We start from the raw sequence: 21,201 nt of genomic DNA, 5'->3' as shown, positions 1-21,201 counted from the left end.
ATATTCTGAAACTTCCATTATACTGCTCATGTCTTCCACAGTGAAGACTGATGCAAAATACTTACTCAGCTTGTCTGCCATTTCCTTGTGCCCCATTAAGGTATCTGGTCATAGACGCTTATACCCACTTCCCAATTGCAAACAATCTGATTTTTTTTTGAAAGTGAGATAAAAATGAACAATGAATGGCAAACATTCCACGATGTTAATCACATTTGCAATCAGGAAGAGAACACGACTGGGATCCATTGTTCACTGTTGGTTTTACTCCGCTCCTCTGACACAGTGCACCATACAGCTATAAATCTTCAGCATCATTAAATTGACATGAATTTCAACGTTTTTTAAAAATACAATGTTCCAAAGCTAGGTTTAATTGAAGGAGCCGTAATATTTTTTAGGAGTACATTGTGCCATAATTACTGCTCTTGACTTGACAAACTAATATTGTGTGGCATATTGTTTCTGAAGATGCAATGATTAATTTTCAAAAATAATTTTTTAATTATTTCTCAGTATCTTAAATCTCTTGTGTTTGTCCTGATGATTATTGCCCTTTGTATAAATATTTAAAAATTAATTCAAAACTTAGTTCTCTTTAATTTCTGACTTACTGTTGGCAAGGAAAATGTTGGGGAACAAACTTTCTATACATGAGGGAAACTTTCAGGAAAGAAAAGTTATATGCAGATTTTATGTATGTTGAGAATAGGATGAGCAGTGGTTCACTCGGCCCCTGGCTCAGCCATGTCTGTTGTAAATAAGAGCATGAGTAGGTCAAGTGGCCCCATAAATCCGCCCATTGAAATAGTCATGGATCAACCTCCACTAACGTGTCACTTAAACATAGCCATAGTTTCCTGATCTTCCCAAAATGTATCTACCCCCTCTTTAAGTACGCCCAATGATGCAGGCTCCACAAACAACTAAGTGTGAAAATCCCAGAGGTTCACTGCCTTTTGTAAAAAGACATTTCTGCACATATTAGTTTTAAATATTTGCCCATACTCTTGTACTTAAGTCAACTTGTTTGAGACATCTTGTGAAAACATTTCAACATCTAACCTGACAGCTGCCTCAGAATCTTATGTTTCAATAAGATTCTTCAATACTCAAAAGAATATAACTCCCACTTCTTTAGCCACTCATGATCGGACAGCCCTCTCAACCTGGGAATTAGTTTGATGAATCTTTTTTTGCGTGTCCTCCACTGCTAGTGTACCCTTTCCAAAAAATGGGGACCAAAACTACAGGCAGGACTTTCTAGGTGTGACCTCACCAATATTCCCCAGAACCGTCAGATAAACAGTTACACCTCTTCTATCATAAATGGAAAACCCATTACTGTTATACGGTCAGGGAGTTAGAGAAATGGAAATCGGTCTTTCAGACCAAGTCATCCATCTCAACTAAAGTACCTTCCCGAATTAGTTCCGTATGCTTGCATTTGACCCATAAATCTCTATACCTTCCATAACTATGAAGCTGACCAAATGTTTTAATTGTGCCCACCTCTACCATGGTAGACCTTTGTTCTAGATTCTCCCACAAAAATTTGTCCTCTCAATGTTTACCTTGTCAAAATCCTGGCCTGTCCAGCCATTCTTCATTTGATAACCTGCCCATTCCAGGTTGTACACAAGTAAACTTTCTCTGTAAATGCACTGATTTCCTTCCTTAAGTAAGGAGATCAATTCTATACAGTATGCTAGATTTGCTGTGTACTTAATTAAAATTAATTAAATATAGCAAATAACATGAAATGTTAGAAGAACAGAGTGCAGAATAAAGAAACTTTGATAACTAAGCAGGGTCCATTATTTATAGATTAATTATGGCCCTTTAAAACTAGGTTAATAGATATAACAGCCAGTCAAAATTAAGTATTTCTCAAAAAGGGAATGAGAGACTTGTTTAACTTAAGAGCAGCACAGTAGTGTAGTGGTTATTGTAATGCCATTACAGCACAAGTGTTCAGGTTTCAATTCCTCCGCAATGTTCTCCCCATTACTGTGTGGGTTTCCTCTGGTTTCCTCCCACATTCCGAAGGCATGCGGGTTAGTAGATTAATTGGACAGATGGACTGCTAGGACTGGAGTAGCCTGCTACCATGCTGTATCATCACATTTTTTAAAATAAAGTTAGTAATTAACTGTGTCTCTTAGTGTATGCTATCGGTAGCTATTCAGAAGCTAATCTGGAGGAGTCCCAAAAGTGTGCCTTCTCTTCAAAGCCCTTCTTTCTCACTTAAATTCTCTATGGATAACAGGAGTCTGGGTGGAATTTGGAAATAGGAAACAGGTGGCACTCTTACTTCTATATATTTGCTTTTAAAGACATTGATATATTCTGATATAAAGTAATTCGTATTTGAATTATTCTTAACACTAGCCTTTGTAATATCCCATCAATGAAACAAAGATGCTTACAGTGACTATTGAACAGAATTTGCTTTCTTATTGTCTTTTTAACATTTCTTTCAGTGATTGCAGAGTAAAAACATGGAATGCTAAAGGATTAACAAATGGGTACATGCTGGACACTAGAGACAGCAGTCAGGAATTATCTGACATCATCAAACTGTGCAGTTAATGCAACAAACTATTCTTTAAGGAGAATAATGAGGATATGAACTCAAAACCATGCAAACAAGGATTTCTAAACTGAAGAAGAAAATCGTTGTGGCTTTTCCCCCCCATTGGAAATTGTTGTGCAGCAAGAAAGGACTGCAAGCAATAATTTTGCAAGTATTGAACTACAAATGTAATTCTCAACAGCACTAACAAATCGTCATAGCAACAAAGCACCCTGAGCCACATTTCATCTTTGTGAATCTGACACAGGCTTGGCATCCTTTCTGTACATTTAAGATAATTTTTCCTCTCCTGCAGCTCTGTCATTATTCTACACATTAATAATTCCACATATTCAATCTCCAATCTTATACACAAGAATCTTCATTTCAGCACAACATTGTAATTGGAAGGAAATTACTTCCTCTATAGAAGAATATATTTCACCAAAACTTTGGATGTGAAAGCCCAACAGGCTAATCAACAAGACCATCAGTGCTGTAAAAAGACAATGTTGCTCTTAACTGTCTCCACTATCAATGGTTCACTGAACCTTTCCAAGGGGAAATGTTCAAAGTTTGCACAATAATGTAGTCTTACAGTGCTTCTGTTGATCAGATATTGTCATTCACACTGTGAGCTCATGCAGGCATAAATATGGAATCAAAATAATCATATGGTCAATCTGCTACCACTGCCATTATTAATCACTAGCCTCCAGGAAAAACAGCACTTCATAATAAGCTTTTTTTAATCCAAATTATCGATAATCAACCAAAGCAATGCATTGCATTGCATTTAAATAAGCAACATTTCTTCTCTGCAACATGAAAGAAATTCAAGTGTGAGTTCTTAATTTGTCTCTGCCATATCATGTGTCCCAGCATAATATTTCAATGATTGTCATTACATCAAAACAGTGGCATTGATGAAGATGGTAGTCTTAATTTATGGTGTTCACCATAAGTAGTGAACTAGTCTTCACTGGTATGTACACTTGCTTTACACACACACATTAGATACACACACTAATGGAGGGTCTTAATATAGATGAATCTGGATTAATTAGACGTCTTCAGTCACAAATGCCTTTGGAAGATTCAACTAAACTGATGAAACAAAGTTTCTAGGTTTATATGAAAGTATATCAGTGCACTTATCAACATTATCTCCATGCTCAGTGAAAATATTGTGACTCTGAGTATAAAGGCTTACTTTGAGAGAAGTCTTTAAATATCATTAAAGGCTTCAATTCTGAATTTAACCATAATATTTTAGTACATCTTCAGTCCTAAAACTTCGGGCTTAGTGTGATTTACATTATCCAAGACTTGCTGATTTGGATAGTATAAATTGTAGTCTCAGTAGCCACTGTAACTAGTGTCTGTTATAAGATGTCTAAGACTTTTGCAAAGTACTGTGTTTGTCAACACGGAGTGACGACTGAGTTTGTAAATCTGATGCAGGCAAAGGATTTTGTGAATGGTGATGGTGGACTGCCACGGGGGGGGGGTGTGGCACAGGTGGCACAGAAAGTGTGCTGGGGCAGGGTTAATGTGGGTGCAGACAACCCAGCCCTGAAACGCATGACCAGATCAGTTGATTCCAAACTATTGGTTTATTGATCATTACAGAAAAGCTGGTAGAAATACATCCATGTTCAGAAGTCCTAACCACGTGATACTGTGGTTTGCTGATATATTGTCAGTTCCACTGAAGTTATTGGATCGGCGGCCATAAAGTAATCTTTTGCAAATTTAGTGCATCCATGGAAAATTTGCAAGTTTGAAGTTTTAATTTTAATTTATTATTTTAATAAAAACAACCAAGTTAATTGCAAGGCTAGAAAAAGATGTACAAGGAAAATACAATCTGGTGTCAAAAATACTGCTGCGCTCAACATTTCTGTTTACAATTTTAATATTCTGGAACACACGGTAATGTAATTTGACTGCAGTACTATGCCATAAACAAAATACTGAGCCTTCAAAGGAGTTGGCTATTTACTTTGACTTGAATATTTGTTGTCTGTCACTTAGTGAATTGTAGCATTCAGTAGTTTTAGAAATACTGATAATAAAAATGTTCTTAATTGCAGAGTGATGGTTGGAAAAATGCTACTGTAGCACAATTGAGTTTATGTTCAATAAACTGAGACTGATTAAAGGTGTAGGAATTGCCCCATAGGTCAGTATCTTGCCACCTTGATACATGGGTTAGTATCAGCACAATACCTCTTTAAGTCCTTCTGGTGCTTTTTAAATTAGAAAATGTTACACTACTTGAATTGACATCAAGCCTATGACAACTCAGCACTATTTGAGAGAAGAGGTTAAATAGATAGATTTAGATGTCAGTGTTAGGGAAATTAATGTTTTGAATATAGCTGTTGTACTGTGGATATATGTTGTATTCTTGTCTTAAAGTATTTTGCAGGCTTTATTATCATCAGCTGTTACGCTAGAATTTATTGAATCTTAGTTGACAACTTTAAGATGTTATTTTTTTGTTTGAGGTGTTGAGAAAATAATTTGCTATCTCATTTGAACCCTATCTCCTATAGAATTCCTAGTAGTGAATTCTGTAAAAATACTTGACATTGGATGAAGCTTTGTGCTCAAGGTGTGAGGAAATAATTGAACTGTGTTAATGTCTAGGACATATACAGGATATGTTTCTTGTTACTTAGAATAGCATGCATGTGAATGTGTCAGTGAAGTCATCGCTATCAATATTCTTTACAGCCCTCAAAACTAATTTCTGTGGGAAGCGCAATTTGCCTTTCAAACATTCAAACCTTAATATTCAGCATTACCTCTTGCATTTTGCTAAGTTATTTTTTTGGAATTTCCACACAAACTAGTGGAAAAGTCAACCTTGTTACTGAGAAAAATTCCCATGGAACAGAGTAAAAGGCACTGTCAGTTTTGACAAGGTCAATTAAATTTTCAAAATCTGTGAGAGATGTTCAGCACATCATTGGAAACAGTGTTAATCTTAATGTTACAGTAAAACTAAGAAGTGCCTTTAAGTTTACTGTTTCACCTGTACATTTCTGTAAAAGAAAATGTCTGCACACCGTAAAACCTTTTAGAAATACAAGTTGTATAAACTGTATCTAATGTAAAAAGATTTAAGATGTTACATAATTGGTAATTGTAAATATTGTTCAACTGAAATAAAAGTGTTAAATGGCAGTGTGTTTATTAATTTACAGCAAATTCTTATTATGGTTGTATGATGTCACCTCCAGCCACGATCAGGAAATAGTAAGGTTCATATTGGAGCTGCATTTGATTTTGACGTTCAGCATCAATTACTATTTTTTTAAAGAAAACATTGGAAAATTCTCTAATTTCTGATCTTGTTGGGATTACCTGTAGAAATCTAACAGGTACAGGTAAATGGTAAAATATCAAGAATTAAAATTAAAAGCCAAAATAAAAATAGTGGAGCTACGTGCCATCTTTGAATCTCATATTCCAACTAAAATTTGAAGGAAAATTGTTGAATGAAAACTTAATTGCTGTCCTTATGGTGAATATATTTAGAGCTTCCACCAGTTGTAGACAGGTGAAGCAGACACCATAAGAACATGGGTAAGTAATCCCTTTCGAATAATATTTCCCCCACAGGCTCCACAATAACAAGGGGAATATGGTATCCTGAGAATAAATATTCATGCTGCTGGATGGGTGAATATGCTGCCCATTTACCATGCCTGGAGTTAAAATAGCCCCTAATTCTCAAAACAATTTTACATGAACCATAAGCAAATTTTGATGTATAATCAGTATAAATTTGTCTTTAAACTTTCTGATAAGCAAATATCACTTTTAAAAAAATGGGAAGATGTAATTCCATCTGCCATGCTGCATTTTCAATTGGTTATGTTCTCTGCTATTTTGTCCGACTGTTTTCCAGATTGATCATTTCATCTTCCTCTCAGGGATGCTACTTGACATCACTTTTGTTTATTTTGATTCACTTTTAAAGTCAATGCTTTGTTTGAAGCATTGGCGATACCAGAAAGAGATACAGGGCTGGAGAGTGGGAAAACTGACAGAGGGCCATGGAAGAAAAACCGGGGTGGAGTGCCAGAGGGAAGTAAGGCAAGGAGATGAGGGAGCGAAAAGGGAATGGGGAAATGGTGAAGATAGGGTATGGGGCATTACCGGAAGTCCGAGAAATTGATGTTCATGCTAGCAGGATGGAGGCTACCCAGACGGATTATAAAGTGTTGTTCCTCCAGCCTGAGTGTGGCTTCATGGCAACAGTGGAGGAGGCCAGGAACTGTCATCGGAATGAGAATGGGAAGTGGAATTAAAAATGTGTGGCTACTGGGAGATCTCGCTTGTTCTGGCGGACAGAGCATAGATGCTTTGCGAAGTGGTCTCCCAATTTACATTGGGTCTCACCGATATACAGGAGACCACAGCAGGAACACTGGACACAGCAAATGACCCCAGCAGACTCACAGGTGAAGGGTCGCCTCGCCTGGAAGGACTGTTTGGGGCCCTGGATGGAAGTGAGAGAGAAGGTGTGAGGGCAGGTGTGGCTCTAGTTCCGCTTACAAGGTTAAGTACCAGGAGGGAGATCAGAGGGGAGGGTTGAATAAGCAAGGGAGTCACGTAGGGAGTGATCGCTGCGGAATAAGGCACATGGATGAAAGAAAAATGGAGGGTTATGGGGTAGTGCAGGTTTAGTACCTTTTGTTAAGGATTATATGGGTCGGTACAACATGGAGGGCTGAAGGGCCTGTACTGTGCCGTAGTGTTCTATGGTTCTATGGGTGTAAGATGTGCTCAGTGGTGGGATCCCTTTGGAGATGGCGGTAGTTGCAGAGAATTATGGGCTGGATGCGAAGGCTGGTAGGGCGGTAGGTGAGGGCAGGAGGAACCCTATCTCAGGTGGAGTGGCGGCAGAATGGGGGGGTGGCGAGACACTCTTCAACCAATCGGATCTGCAGCAAGAACAGTTATTCTCAGGATACCGTATTCCTCACCTAGCACCTCACCAGCCTCCGCGTCCAGCAGCACATAATTCTCCGAAACCCGCCGTCTCCAATGGGATCCCACCACCAAACACATTCTTCCCCCACCCCACCAACTTTCTTCAGGGATCGCTCCTGTTATGAACCCTGTAACTGGGTCACTTACCAGCAAAGATGGAGATGTCCGTTGAAGTCTGATGATACTATTTTTAACAGTATTTATTAGTAAAAATGAACAAAAATAATATCAATGCAAATATACAGATAATATACGTTGTCAATACTAAATCAAAAAGTGCGGGTATAATAATAATAAGAAATAAGCTCTATTGTTGTCTAGGGGATAATGTTTTGTCCGATGGAAATATAAAGTTCACTCAGTTCATGCAGGCTGCAGCCTTTGGGGATCGTTGGGTTGCAATGGTTGGAGGGAGAGCGAGATTTTGAGAAAAACTTGCTGGCTTTCCTTTTATGATTTTGATCCGTCAGGAGTCTCGTTGTTGTGGCCTCTCCTTTAGCTAAACCGTTGTTCCATGGTGAGCCCGCCAACCCAGGCAAAGGAGGACGCACACGAGCCCCCACCGGCTATCGCTATTAAACACTGTCACGGGATTTCTAGCGTTTCTCCTGGTGCGTCTAAAGGGGTTGTTCCCCAGACCCTCTTTTATCCTTACTCACGGGGTATCAGATGTCAATCCGGTTGGGATGATGCAATCCCTCAACCAGACCTCTCTGGTCGTCCCCTGAGGGGCTTCAATGAATAGTACAGTACTCAATACACAATTCCGTCTCCAAGAGACAATGGCCGTTATCAGTGGTTCTGTTTCGCTGAGGTCAGGATTCATTCCAAACTTTGTGTATTCTGGACGTCTCTCCCTCATTTCCTGGGTCCCAGACCCGAATTAATAGCGATCTTGCGATTCTCAAAAAGGAGGGGACGACTTTGTACCCTTCGGCCCCTCAGATTTGCGTCACATTCGTGACACTCCCTACACAACTCCTTTGTCCATTTGTCCCTCCCCACTGATCTCCCCCGGCACGTATCCTTGCAAGCGAAACAAGTACTACATCTGCTCCTACACCTCCTCCCTCACTACCATTCAGGGCCCAGGTGAGGTGACCCTTCACCTGCGAGTCTATTGGGATCATACACTGTGGCCGGTGCTCCCAATGTGGCCTCCTGTATATCGATAGGACCCAACGTAGATGGGGAAACCGCTCTGCCGAGCACCAGAGAAAGCGGGATCTCCCAGTGGCCACCCATTTCAGTTACACTTCCCATTCCAATATGTCCATCCACGGGCTCCTCCACAATTGTGATGAGGCCACACTTAGGTTGGAAAAACAACACTTTATATTCTGCCTCCAACCTCCAACCTGATGGCATGAACATTGATTTCTTGAACTTCCGTTAATCACCCCCAACCCCCTCCCCCTCTCCTTCACCACTTTCCATCCGCTTTTCCCTCTTTCACCCATTCCCTCCCTCTGTGCTCCAACCCCTTTTTATTTCTTCCATGGTCTTCTGTCTCTTTCACCAATTAACTTCCCAGCTCTTTACTTCACATCCTCCCCTCCAACTTTCACCTATCAACTTGTGTTTCTCTCTCCCCTCCCCCACCTTTTAAATCTACTCATTTACTTCCCCCAGTCTTGCTGACGGGTCTCGGCACAAAATGTTGACTATACTTGTACTCTTTTCCATAAGCGCTGCCCGGCCTGCTGAGTTCCTCCAGCATTTTGTGTGCCTTGCTTGGATTTCCAGCATCTGTAGATTTTCTCGTTTGTGATTTAAAAAAAACAGGTTTTATCTATGTAAAATCATCAGTGGTATCGCATGGGGAATGATATTTCTGGAAAGTTCCAACATTATCCCTAAATAATGTATGAAGAAAAAAATACATGACCAGTAAAAAATGTAGTGCGCTCCATAAATGCATAATGGAAGGGAATATCAGATTTACAACTTCTGTTGTTAAATCACACACAAGAACTATCGACTATATTTGAGTAACTGATTGCATGGTCACTAAAGTAGTAAGAAACTCTAGTGTTCCCTTTGAATCAAACAGCAAAACTGGACTTACTGTGCAAAGTATAAATGCCTGTGGGTTAAAAACAAATTGTAAGGTTCACAGCAATCATACTAAACATTGAAACACTGATTCAATTCTGAGTCATGTTCAAAGTTAAGGAAGGAAATGTCATTCTTAGAATATCAAACTTCTAAAAATAACTGATTCACTTTAAAGTCTCTTATATTTATTCCATCTGAGTTTGCTTGTGGCATTAAAGAGGGTAAGAATTACTGAGACCCCTGTGTGAGAATGCAATAAACAGTGGTGTATCTAGTCATTAAACTAGAATGCTTCAATAATTTTGTTGTGTTAACAATGCATGTTACCTAACTTCCTCACACAATTGACTCATTATCTACCCAATGATGTTTTATACTTCCGGTAAAATGGTGGTGCGCTTCAATGTATTGGCTTCTACGGGGCCAACCAAACATATTATTGTCTTTTTTTTTAAGTATTTGTTATGATTGCAAGACACTGCTGGACATTAAGAACTTAAAGTACTGTAGGTCTGCCCCATCAGTGTGTTGTTCATTGGTGGAGAAACTGGAAGAGCTGGACTTGGAGCGGATCGTACTGCCGCTTGCATCAGAGGGGCGTCAGTGTGTGAAGGCGATGTGCAGTCCAGCAACAAGTGATCATCTGTTACTTTTCTTGTGATTGGACATTAGTAATGCGGACTGCTGCAAGTCCAGTTCACTGTTTTATTGGCAAATGGCTGGGGAGCCGCCTGGCCTCAGTTGTAGCGAGGCCGATGCCCCGAACCACGGTGTTGCATGTTTGCGGGCACTCAGGAGAGAGGCATTAGAGTCAGTGCACTCCACCAGAGGTGGTATGGTGAGTGTCCGTGCTGGATTTGGTGCTGCTCTCCAGTGTTCACTTGGCAGAAGACAAAGATCTATTATGCTTGACTGTAGAGTGCTGAAACATTCATGGACTTGGGGACTTGGACTATAATTTTTGTGTGTGACTGTATTTTACTGCTGTCTTATATGTGCTACATGTCACTTATGCTGTGAATGACTGTTGGTAGTGTGTTTTGCACTTTGGCCCAGGAGTAATGTTTGAGTATTTGAGTATTACTCAAATATAGTAATGTTTTGTTTGGCTGCATTCATGGATATTTGTGTATGGTTGAATGACAATTAAACTTGAACTACACCCTGTTTTAATGTATTCATAAAAAGATAAGCACCTACTTGACTCGTAGATGCTTATTTCCTTTTATACTACGTAATTTCTACTGGTGGGAATGAATCGCCCATTAGAGCACCATTTATAACGTTGCCGTAAAAACACAGTTTGAAACAATGATGAACATTTTTTTTTGCATTCATTCACCAGATTTGTGAACACATTGTTTCAGAAAGGTGATGAAAAGGCATATTCTTAATCCACTGCAATCCTTTTAGTGAAAGTATGTCATAGATTGCTGATACATGAGTTTCGAGGTTTTGATCTTGTGACAATATTATAATTATAAGTGTGTAATTTGAAGATGAATTTATAGTGAGATGGATGGATGGATGCTCAGGTTATATCAGTAAAAGTTGTCTCCTGACATGTGGGGTGGTAGTTCTATGAAAGTATTCCAAGTATATTTATTATCAAATATATATGCAGTATAGAATCCTGAGATTTGTTTCTCCAGAAACAGCCATGAAATGACAAAAACCCATTCAAAGTGAAAGCATCAACTGTCCCCCTCACATGCGCAAAAAAACAATTGCACAAACACCAACAAGAACGTCAAACCTCCCCCTCACACAAAAAACAAATTGTGCAAATAACAAGAAGAAAGAATGAGCTGTCACACCTCCCTATCAGGTATGGATAAGCGTGCCCAATGAGGGTCAACAGTTGGGAAAAAAAAGATGGTAAGCTGCAACAGCACGTTAGTACAAGGTGTTTTATTTTGTACCAGGTGAAAAAAGAAGTCCAAAAACTGCCCATATGTTGTTAAAGAAAAAAAGTATTTACAAATAAACAACTTTAAGTCTTTAACTTTCCAATATAACGATTCACTAACTGTCAAATCCAACCTCCACACCTTTCTAGCGATGTCAGACAGAGGGTTTAAATCTGCATGTGTAGGGTATATTACACCTGCTCCCACTAACTCAGGCATTATTTTAGGATGCCCCATTCTGTTCCTTGGGTCCTTTGGAGCTGGTCTGCTATCTACAAGCTGATGTTACAGTGTGAGTGAAAATAAATGAAACTGTTTGGAATGCCTGTATCTAGAATCCTTATTTTTATGAGTTATAAACCAGTAGATCATGTTAACTGAAGGGATTGTTTTGATTAGCCAAGCTAATGATTGTTTTACTGTTGGGGTGTGTAAATGGTGAACTCCCAAGAACTGCAGAACGGAAGGGCAAAGTGTGTGAACTAGACCAGGGTCAGAATGAGAAGGAGTGACTAACCAGGCAAAAGGGCAAGGTTAGTGGTAGAATTAGTTTGCCAACCTGTTCTGCCACACAAGCAAAAATACAGACAATAAAACAGAAAATTGTAAGACTCTATATTCAGTTCAGCTCGGTCCTCATATCCTGAGTCCAAATATGGATTCAAGCTAGGTGACAAGAGAAAAATTATCCAAAGAGAAAAGCAGAGAGGAGAAAAACGTCAAGTGTTTTTAGTGAGGTTGTATAGTATGATTTTGCATTGTTATAACTGCCAACTATTTGTGCATGGTTTAAAGTGAATCTACTGATAGCTTTAATTTACACCGTCTCACCTTTCCTATTGAAGAGGTTCTTACAATTTACAGTAGTAGATGGGAATCAGATTTGGAAAATCTAATTTCCTAAAAATTAATATGAAATTAAGTACTTAAAAAAACTTATTGAGAACATAGATCATGGAGTCAAAGAGACAAACAGCTTGGGAACAGGCACTTCAGCGCATCAAATCCATACTAACTATAACCCACCATTGTGTGTGGAGTTTCATTAGTTGATGTGAATGTGATTATCCTAACACTTTGAACACCCATCCAGCACTCAGGGATGAGTGGAGACAAACAGTTAAAGTTAATATCATTCTTTCAATTAGCTTGTTTCTCCAAAATTAGGTGTTGTCAAAAGGCTAATGATGTTGATCTCAACTTCCTCCTTGTGAAAGGAGCCACAAGCCCATGACATAACATGCAGTAATTACGATTATTACTAGGTTCTTCATCCTGAAAGAGCACGAAATACCAGAGTGTTATGGACAACACATTCACAAACTGACTGAGGGGTTCAGTAGCAATCACCGGACTCATGCCGCTACCAGGAGTGATGAATAACTCAATCTATGTAGTTTTGTGACTCAGATATGGTCTTTTTACATCCAGCAAAAAACTGCAGAGATCTGATTTCTATTTATAGCCTATCGATGCAAGTATTTTGCTAAATGTTGGGAGATGGAATTGTCTGAAATCCAGACTACACCTCATTAACTTCAATGATTAGTAAAAAGATGTCCTGATAATTTTGTTTAATCATACTGGGGGAGAATGGTTCATTTTCTGAAGAAGTTAATTTGAAGATCTAAAGGTTTTATAATCTTGGTTCTTACTGGAAAATGTAAATGGTTCTGAAAGGAATTCCAACAAATGTCCATTTAAAAGGATGTTTGGGATTTTGAGGAACTGTTGAAATCCTGAATCCGGCTAACTTAAACTGTCAGTCTGCTTCAACATGTAATATGATGTAATTCCATAAGGAATTCCACCTGGTTAATTCAGCCAATTCCATTCTTGCTTGGAATTCACCCTTCTGATATTGTGATATGTTAGATCATGCTGAGGAACTGCAACTCCATTGATTTCAATGAAAATTGCTTGGGCAGCAAGTATAGTGTGAAGTGGAAAGGAAATTCCCTCTTAATTCTTTTACTTTAGTTTTTAACTGCACTGTTTGTGTTTTAGGTTCTTGTAACTACATTTGGGTGATAACAGCAGCATTGTGGTTTAATTCCTGCCATTGCTTGTAAGGAATTAGTGGGTGATTCCTCAAGTGGGGCATTTTTGACAACTTGAAATGCTGAAAAAAGAAATTTCTTGAAACTCTGTTTTGTTTATGTCCTAACCTTTATTTTAGGTTCTGGAATGAAGACCAGATCTTGGCATTGATCAACTTTTAAGAGAACTTTTATAGTCTAAGTCATTTTTGAGGTGTTTTTTTTTCCCCCAGATGAGTGTCATTACCATCACACCATCAAAATACTGAATTAAATTTAAAATGAAATTACAAAGATTTCAAATTCAATCCTGCAAATAAAAACATGGCCTTTAATACATTTGTTTTAACTCATCTTTAAGTACATTCAGAATATATTTTTGAAACATATTTTTCTTAAGTGTGTCAATATTTTCCTTAGCTAAACGACAAAACATTTATTTATTAATTGGGGTATTGGAATTTTAACATTTTTTGACAGAATGATGATTCTGACATCAAAGCATGTAATTTCAGACTAATATTACTCAACAAAATGCACACAAAATGCTGGAGGAACTCAGCAGGTCAGGCAGCACCTATGGAAAAGAACACAGTCAATGTTTGAGGTCGAGACCCTTCATCAGTTGTTCTGGAGGTTTATGAGAATGATCCTAGGAATGGAAGGGGTTAATGCAGGAGGGGCATTTGATGGCAGTGGGCCTGTACTTGCTGGAGTTTAGAAGAAAGAGGGATTCTCTTTGAAATCTACCAAATATTGAAGAGACTTGATAGACTGGAGGTGGAGAGCAGTTTCCAACAGTGAACGACTCTAGGACCAGAGGACCAGAGTACAAGGTTGTGTATTTAGAACAGAGGGTGGTGAATTTGAATTTATTGCATAAATGGATGTGAAAGTCAAGACATTGGGTATATTTAAAGCAGAGGCTGACAGGTTCTTGATTAGTAAAGGCATCAAAGATTATGGGGAGAAAGCAAGGAAAATGGGTTAAGAGGGAAAATAAATCAGCTATGATTGAATAGTGGAACAGACTCAATGGGCTGAATGACTTAATTTTTCTCCTATATCTTATGGTCATGAACTAAATACTACTCATTGCAAAAGTTTTGAACCTACATATAACAGGTTTAGCAATAAAGTCAGTTTTAGAAAATCATCTAATGGTGTGTGGTTATTTAATATACTCAGTGGCCACTTTATTAGGTACAACATGTACTTAATAAACTGGCCCCAGGGTGTATTTCTGTATGTTTGTGGACTTCTGCTGTTGTAGCCTAGCCATTTAAAGGTTCAACATGCTGTGTATGCAGAGATGCTCTTCTGTGCACCACCATGATTATTTGAGTTACGGTCACCTTCCTGTCAACTAAGCCGGTCTGGCCATTCTCCTCTGACCTCTCTCAATAACAAGGCACTTCCACCCACAGATTTGTTGCTCACTGGATGTTCCATATTCTTCTCACAATTCTCTGTAAACTGTGTGGAGAACAGCAGTTTCTAAACTACTCAAACCACCTTGTCTGGCACCAACAATTATTCCATGGTGATGGTCACCTAGATCACATTTCTTCCCAGTTCTGATGTTTCATCCGAACAAGTGAACTTCTTGCTTTTATGCACTGAGTTACTGCCAAATGATTAACTGATTAGATAGTGCATTAACAAGCACAGGTGTACCAAATGAAGTGGGCACTGAGTTTGATCAAGTTCAATCTCATATTTAAAAAGAACAAAACACCATTTAGTTTAGATAATACTAATTTCAGCTCAAAATCATTCTCACCATCCCCAAAGGAAACCTGAATAAGTCTGTCAAAGTAAAAAAAAATAAAAATATCATAACAGTAATTACAGTGAATAAAATAAAGAATAAGTTTATAATTTTAAGAAACAAAAGTGTAAAAGAACCTCATCATGGAAACTAAATATTTATACAAGAAGAAGATTGAATGCTGGGTATTCCAATGAACTTAATATTGAATCAAGATTAAAGAACAGTTTTATTTTGTCACATGCACATCAAAACATCAAAACATACACTGAAATGTGTCTTTTGTATCAATGACCACACAGTCTGAGGTTGTGCTGGCAACAGCCTGCAAGTATCACTATGCTTTCGACTCCAAAATGGCATGCCCGCAACTTACCGATCTAGAGCACCCGGCAGAGTCCCACACAGTCATGGGGATAAAGTACAAACAACTTGCAGATAATGGTGAGAAATCAGCCCTGATTACCGGCAATGTGAAGTTTTACACTAGCTGTTACACTACAAGCATAAATTGAAATCACATAATCACTGTGCAGAAAATTATTTGACTGAGGAGTGGTGAAGCATTAGAACTAGGTGGATTTCATTATATGATTATACTGGAAGTAGAGAAGACCATTGTAGATGACCTTCCAGAGTTCTTCTGAATTGAGTATCTTTATATAAGTCAGTAAAAATCAGTCTATTACATTAAAAAGATGAGAGTACCACCCCCCAGAATTATCATCTTTTTGACTTGGCATCTATTTCAGAAAATTGCTGGTTTAATCTAACTAAAGGTAGAGTTATCTGATTATTTTTATACTGATCAGGATATTAGGGCTTTAAAAAGCATAATTATGCCTGATAAATCTAATTTTTTTCAAAGAAGTGACAGAAAATAATGGAAGAGCACCTATATTCCAATTTGTTAGTCTACAACCTGATGGTCTGAACACTGATATCTCCAAGTTACAGTAACCACTCCCATGTCTCCTTTTTGCTTTCACTTATCCCAGTGACTCCACAACCCTCTCCATATCCCCCCTCCTGCCGTATTGGTTTGCACATCAGCCATGCATTCCTTCTTCTGGTTTGCCTCCTCCCTTTCATTTCATGGTCTACTATTCCATCTTCTTCAGCCTTTTGTTACTTCCAGCTATCACTTCCCAGCTTCTTACATCATTCCCACTCTCCAGTTCTCACCTATCACTTGCCAGCTCTTGCTCCACACCCCCTTCCCAATCTTTTAAATAAGATTCTCCCCTCTTTCTTTCCGGTTTCCATAGAAACATGGAACATAGAAACCCTACAGCACAATATATAAGCCCTTCGGCCCTTGATGCTGTGCCAAACATGGACTTACTTAGAACTTACCTATGGCTACCCATAGCTCTCTACTTTTCTAAGCTCCATGTAGCCATCTAGGAGTCTCTTAAAAGACCCTATCATATCCACCTCCACCACTGTTGCCGGCAGCCCATTCTACGCTCTCACCACCCTCCGCATAAAAAACATACCCCTGACATCTTCACTGTACCTACTTCCAAGCACCCTAAACTGTGGTCTCTCATGTTAACCATTTCAGCCCTGGGGAAAAGCCTCTGACTAGCCACAAGATCAATGCCTCTCATCATCTTACATGTCTCTATCAGGTCACCTCTGATATTATCCCTCTCCAAATGTTCATTCAACATATTCTCATAAGGCATGCCCCCCAATCCAGGCAACATCCTTGTAAATCTCCTCTGCATCCTTTCTATAGTTTCCATGTCCTTCCTGTAGAGAGGTGACCAAAAATGAGCATAGTAATCCAAGTGGGGTCTGACCAGGGGTCCTATAAAGCTGTAACATTACCTCTCGACTCTTAAACTCAATCCTACAATTGATGAAGACCAATGCATCATATGCCTTCGTAACCAAAGAGTCAATCTGCTCAATCCTATGGACTCAGACCCCAAGATCCCTCTGATCCTCCACACTGCCAAGAGTCTTACCATTAATACTATATTCTGCCATCATATTTGACCTACCAAAATGAATCATCTCACACTTATCTGGGTTGAACTCCATCTGCCACTTCTCAGCCCAGTTTTGCATCCTCTTGATGTCCCACTGTAACCTCTGACAATCCTCCACACTATCCACAACATCCCCAACCTTTGCATTTTCAGTAAATTTACTAACCCATCCTTCCAATTCCTCATCCAGGTCATTTAAAATAATCCTGAAGGGGTCCTAGAACAAATCCCTGAAGCACACCACTGGTCATTAACCTCCATGCAGAATATGACCCATCTACAACCACTCTTTGCCTTCTGTGAGCAAGCCAATTCTGCATCCACGAAGCAAGGTCCCCTTGGATCCCATGCCTCCTTACTTTCTCAATAGGCTTTGCATGGGGTTCTTCATAAAATGCCTTGCTGATATCCATATACACTACATCTATTGCTTTACTTTCATCAATGTGTTTAGTCACATCCTCAAAAAATTCAATCATTCTCATAAGACACGACTTGCCTTTGACAAAGCCTTGCTGACTATTCCTAATCATGTTATCCCTCCCCAAATGTTCATAAACTCTGCCTCTCAGGATCTTTTCCATCAAGTTAACAATCACTGAAGTAAGATTCACTGGCCTATAATTTCCTGGGCTATCTCTACTCCCTTTTAAGGGAACAACATCTGCAACCCTCCAATCCTCCGTAACCTCTCCCATCCCCATTGATGGCGCAAAGATCATTGCCAGGTGCTCAGCAATCTCCTTCCTCACCTCCCACAGTAGCCTGGGATACATCTCACCTGGTCCTGGAAACTTATCCAACTTGATGCTTTCCAAAAGCTCCAGCACATCCTCTTTCTTAATGTCTATATGCTCAAGCTTTTCAATCTGCTGTAAGTCATCCCTACAATCGCCGAGATCCTTTTCCGTAGTGAATACTGAAGCAAAGTATTCATTAAGTATCTTTGCTATCTCCTCTGGTTCCATACACACTGTTACACTTGATTGATCCTATTCTCTATCATTACCTAGTTTTTTGAAACTTTCATGAGCTTTTCTTTTCTTCTTGACTAAATTTACAACAGTCTTTGGACACCATGGTTCCTGTACCCTTCCACCACTTCCCTGTCTCATTGGAATGTACCTATGCAGACAAATATCCCCTGAATGTTTGCCACATTTCTTCTGTAAAATTTCCCTGAGAACATCTGTTCCCAATTAATGCTTCCAAGTTCCTGCCTGATACCTTCATATTTCCCTTTACTCCAATTAAACGCTTTCTTAACTTGTCTGTTCCTATCCCTCTCCAATGCTATGGTAAAGGAGCATTGTGATCACTATCTCCAAAATGCTCTCCCACTGAGAGACCTGACACCTGACCAGGTTCATTTCTCAATATCAGATCAAGTACAGCCTCTCCTCTTGTAGGTGTATCTACATATTGTGTCAGGAAACCTTCCTGAAAACACCAAACAAACTCCACCTCATCTAAATCCCTTGCTCTTTGGAGATGCCAATCAATATTTGGGAAATTAAAATCTCCCACCACGACAACTCTGTTATTATTACACCTTTCCAGAATATCTCTCCCTATCTGCTCCTTGATGTCCCTGTTACTATTGGGTTGTCTATAAAAAAACACCCAGTAGAGTTATTGACCCCTTCCTTTTCCTAACTACCACACACAGAGACAATCCCTCCATGATTTCTTCCTTTTCTGCAGCCATGACACTATCTCTGATCAGCAGTGACACAAAACCACCTCTTTTGCCTCCCTCCCTGTCTTTTCTGAAACATCTAAAGCCTGGCACTCTAAGTAACCATTCCTGTCCCTGAGTCATCCAAGTCTCTGTAATGGCCACAACATTATAACTCTAAGTATTGATCCACGCATTAAGCTCATCTGCTTTGTTCATGATGCTTCTTGCATTAAAATAGACACATCTCAAACCATCGGTCTGAGTACATCCCTTCTCTCTCACCTGCCTATGCTCCCTCTCGCACTGTCTCCAAGCTTTCTCTATTTGTGCACCAATCACTCCTTCCTCTGTCTCTTCAGTTTGATTCCCACCCCCCCAGCAATTCTAGTTTAAAATCTTCCCAGTAGCCTTAGCAAACCTCCCTGCCAGGATACTGGACCCCCCCCTAGATTCAAGTACAATCTGTCCTTTTTGTACAGGTCACAGCTACCCCAAAAGAGGTCCCAACGATTGAGAAATCTGAATCCCTGCTCTCCGCTCCAATCCCTCAGCTGAGCATTTATCCTCCACCTCACTCTATTCCTGCACTCACTGTCGTGTGGCACAGACAGTAATCCCAATATTACTACCTTTGAGATCCTACATTGCAACTTCCTCCCTAACTCCCTGTAGCCTGTTTTCAGGACCTTCTTCCTTTTCCTACCTATGTCATTGGTATCAATATGTACCATGACCTCTGGCTGTTCACCTTCCCACTTCAGGATATAGTGGACGCAATCAAAAACATCCCAGACCCTGGCACCTGGGAGGCAAACTACCATTGGTGTTTCTTTCCTGCATCCACTGAATCACCTGTCTGGCTCCCTAACTATAGAGTCCCCTATCACTGCTGCCATCCCTTCTGATTCACAGGACCAGACTCTGTGCCAGAGGCACAGCCACTGTTGCTTCCCCCAAGTAGGCCATTCCCCCTCCAACAATACTCAAACAGGAGTACTTATTGCTAAGGGGGACAGCCACTGGGGTACTATCTAGTATCTGACTCTTGCCCTTCTCTTTCCTGACCGTTACCCACTTCTCTATCTCCTGAGGCCGCAGTGTGACTACTTGCCTTTAGCTTCTATCACCTCCTCACTTTCCCTGACCAGACGAAGGTCATCGAGCTGCAGCTCCAGTTCCCTAACACGGTCCCTGAGGAGCTGCAGCTCGGCACACCTGGTGCAGATGTGGCCTTCCGGGAGCCTGGGAGTCTCTCAGACTTCGCACATCTGACACTCAGCACAGAACACCGGCCTCACAGACATACTTCCTGTTTCTATTCTTCACAGGTAGCCTAACTCACCTTGACCTGTTATCACCGAAACCCATTGAGCCAAAGCCCTCCTACTCCATCTACCTCTCCTCTGGCACCTGCTCTATAAAGCTGTCTGCTTTTAAACTCTTGGCTCTGCCAACTCACTAACGTCCACACGCTTACGTGGTCGTCCCTCAATCAAAGCCAAAAATGTCAACTGTTCATTTCCCACCACAGATGCTGCATGACCTTCTGAGTTACTCCAGCAACTTGTGTGTCATTACAGATTTCCAGCATCTGCATTGTTTCTTATATCCAAAGAATAACTTCACATTTTACTTATATGCACTGCAAAGTAGCATTTGAGCAAACTCTCATAAATGAGCTACAATTGAGCTTGTGGAAAGTTGGATAATGGATTATATCCCCAACTGCCTTAAGTAACAATTGTCCTCTATATTATTTATATATGACTATTATGACATGATAGAAATTTGCCATGCAAGTTTGTGAATGTTCTAATAGTACCAGTGTTATAACCATTGTAGATGGAAAGCTAAAATGATGAAGTATTACTGCAGATGAATGAAAAGGCACAACTCTAGAAATTATAATTCATTGTCAAAAATAAATATGCTTGTCCATTATGAATGTTCAAAGGATAAAGGTAGGTAGGTGTGTAGGCCTCCGTTAGTCTCGATGGACTATGGATTTGCACCTTGGAAAGTTTCCAGGGTGCAAGCCTGGGCAAGTTTTTATGGAAGACCGGCAGTTGCCCAAGCTGCAAGTCTCCCCTCTCCACACCACCGATGTTGTCCAAGGGAAGGGCATTAGGACCCACACAGCTTGGCACTGGTGTCGTC

The 21,201-nt window shown here is 39.8% G+C and overlaps 1 protein-coding gene across 2 annotated transcripts in view; it reads left to right on the top strand.

Annotated features, from left to right (window-relative positions):
• Positions 1 to 7,665, top strand: part of kif21b (kinesin family member 21B) — a 162,996-nt gene extending 155,331 nt beyond the window's left edge. For both annotated transcript variants that reach the window (XM_059950407.1, XM_059950404.1), the window contains one exon: positions 2,484 to 7,665. In XM_059950407.1, the coding sequence (XP_059806390.1) occupies positions 2,484 to 2,592 (109 nt within the window). In that variant the 3' untranslated portion in view covers positions 2,593 to 7,665. The remainder of the gene's footprint in view (positions 1 to 2,483) is intronic.
• Positions 7,666 to 21,201: the final 13,536 nt, after the last annotated feature.

The sequence above is a fragment of the Hypanus sabinus genome, chromosome 25, assembly GCF_030144855.1.
Source record: "Hypanus sabinus isolate sHypSab1 chromosome 25, sHypSab1.hap1, whole genome shotgun sequence".
NCBI classification, from domain to species: Eukaryota; Metazoa; Chordata; class Chondrichthyes; order Myliobatiformes; family Dasyatidae; genus Hypanus; species Hypanus sabinus.
The sequence above is the reverse complement of the archived record's forward strand: the minus strand, read 5'-3'. Positions and strand labels throughout refer to the sequence as shown.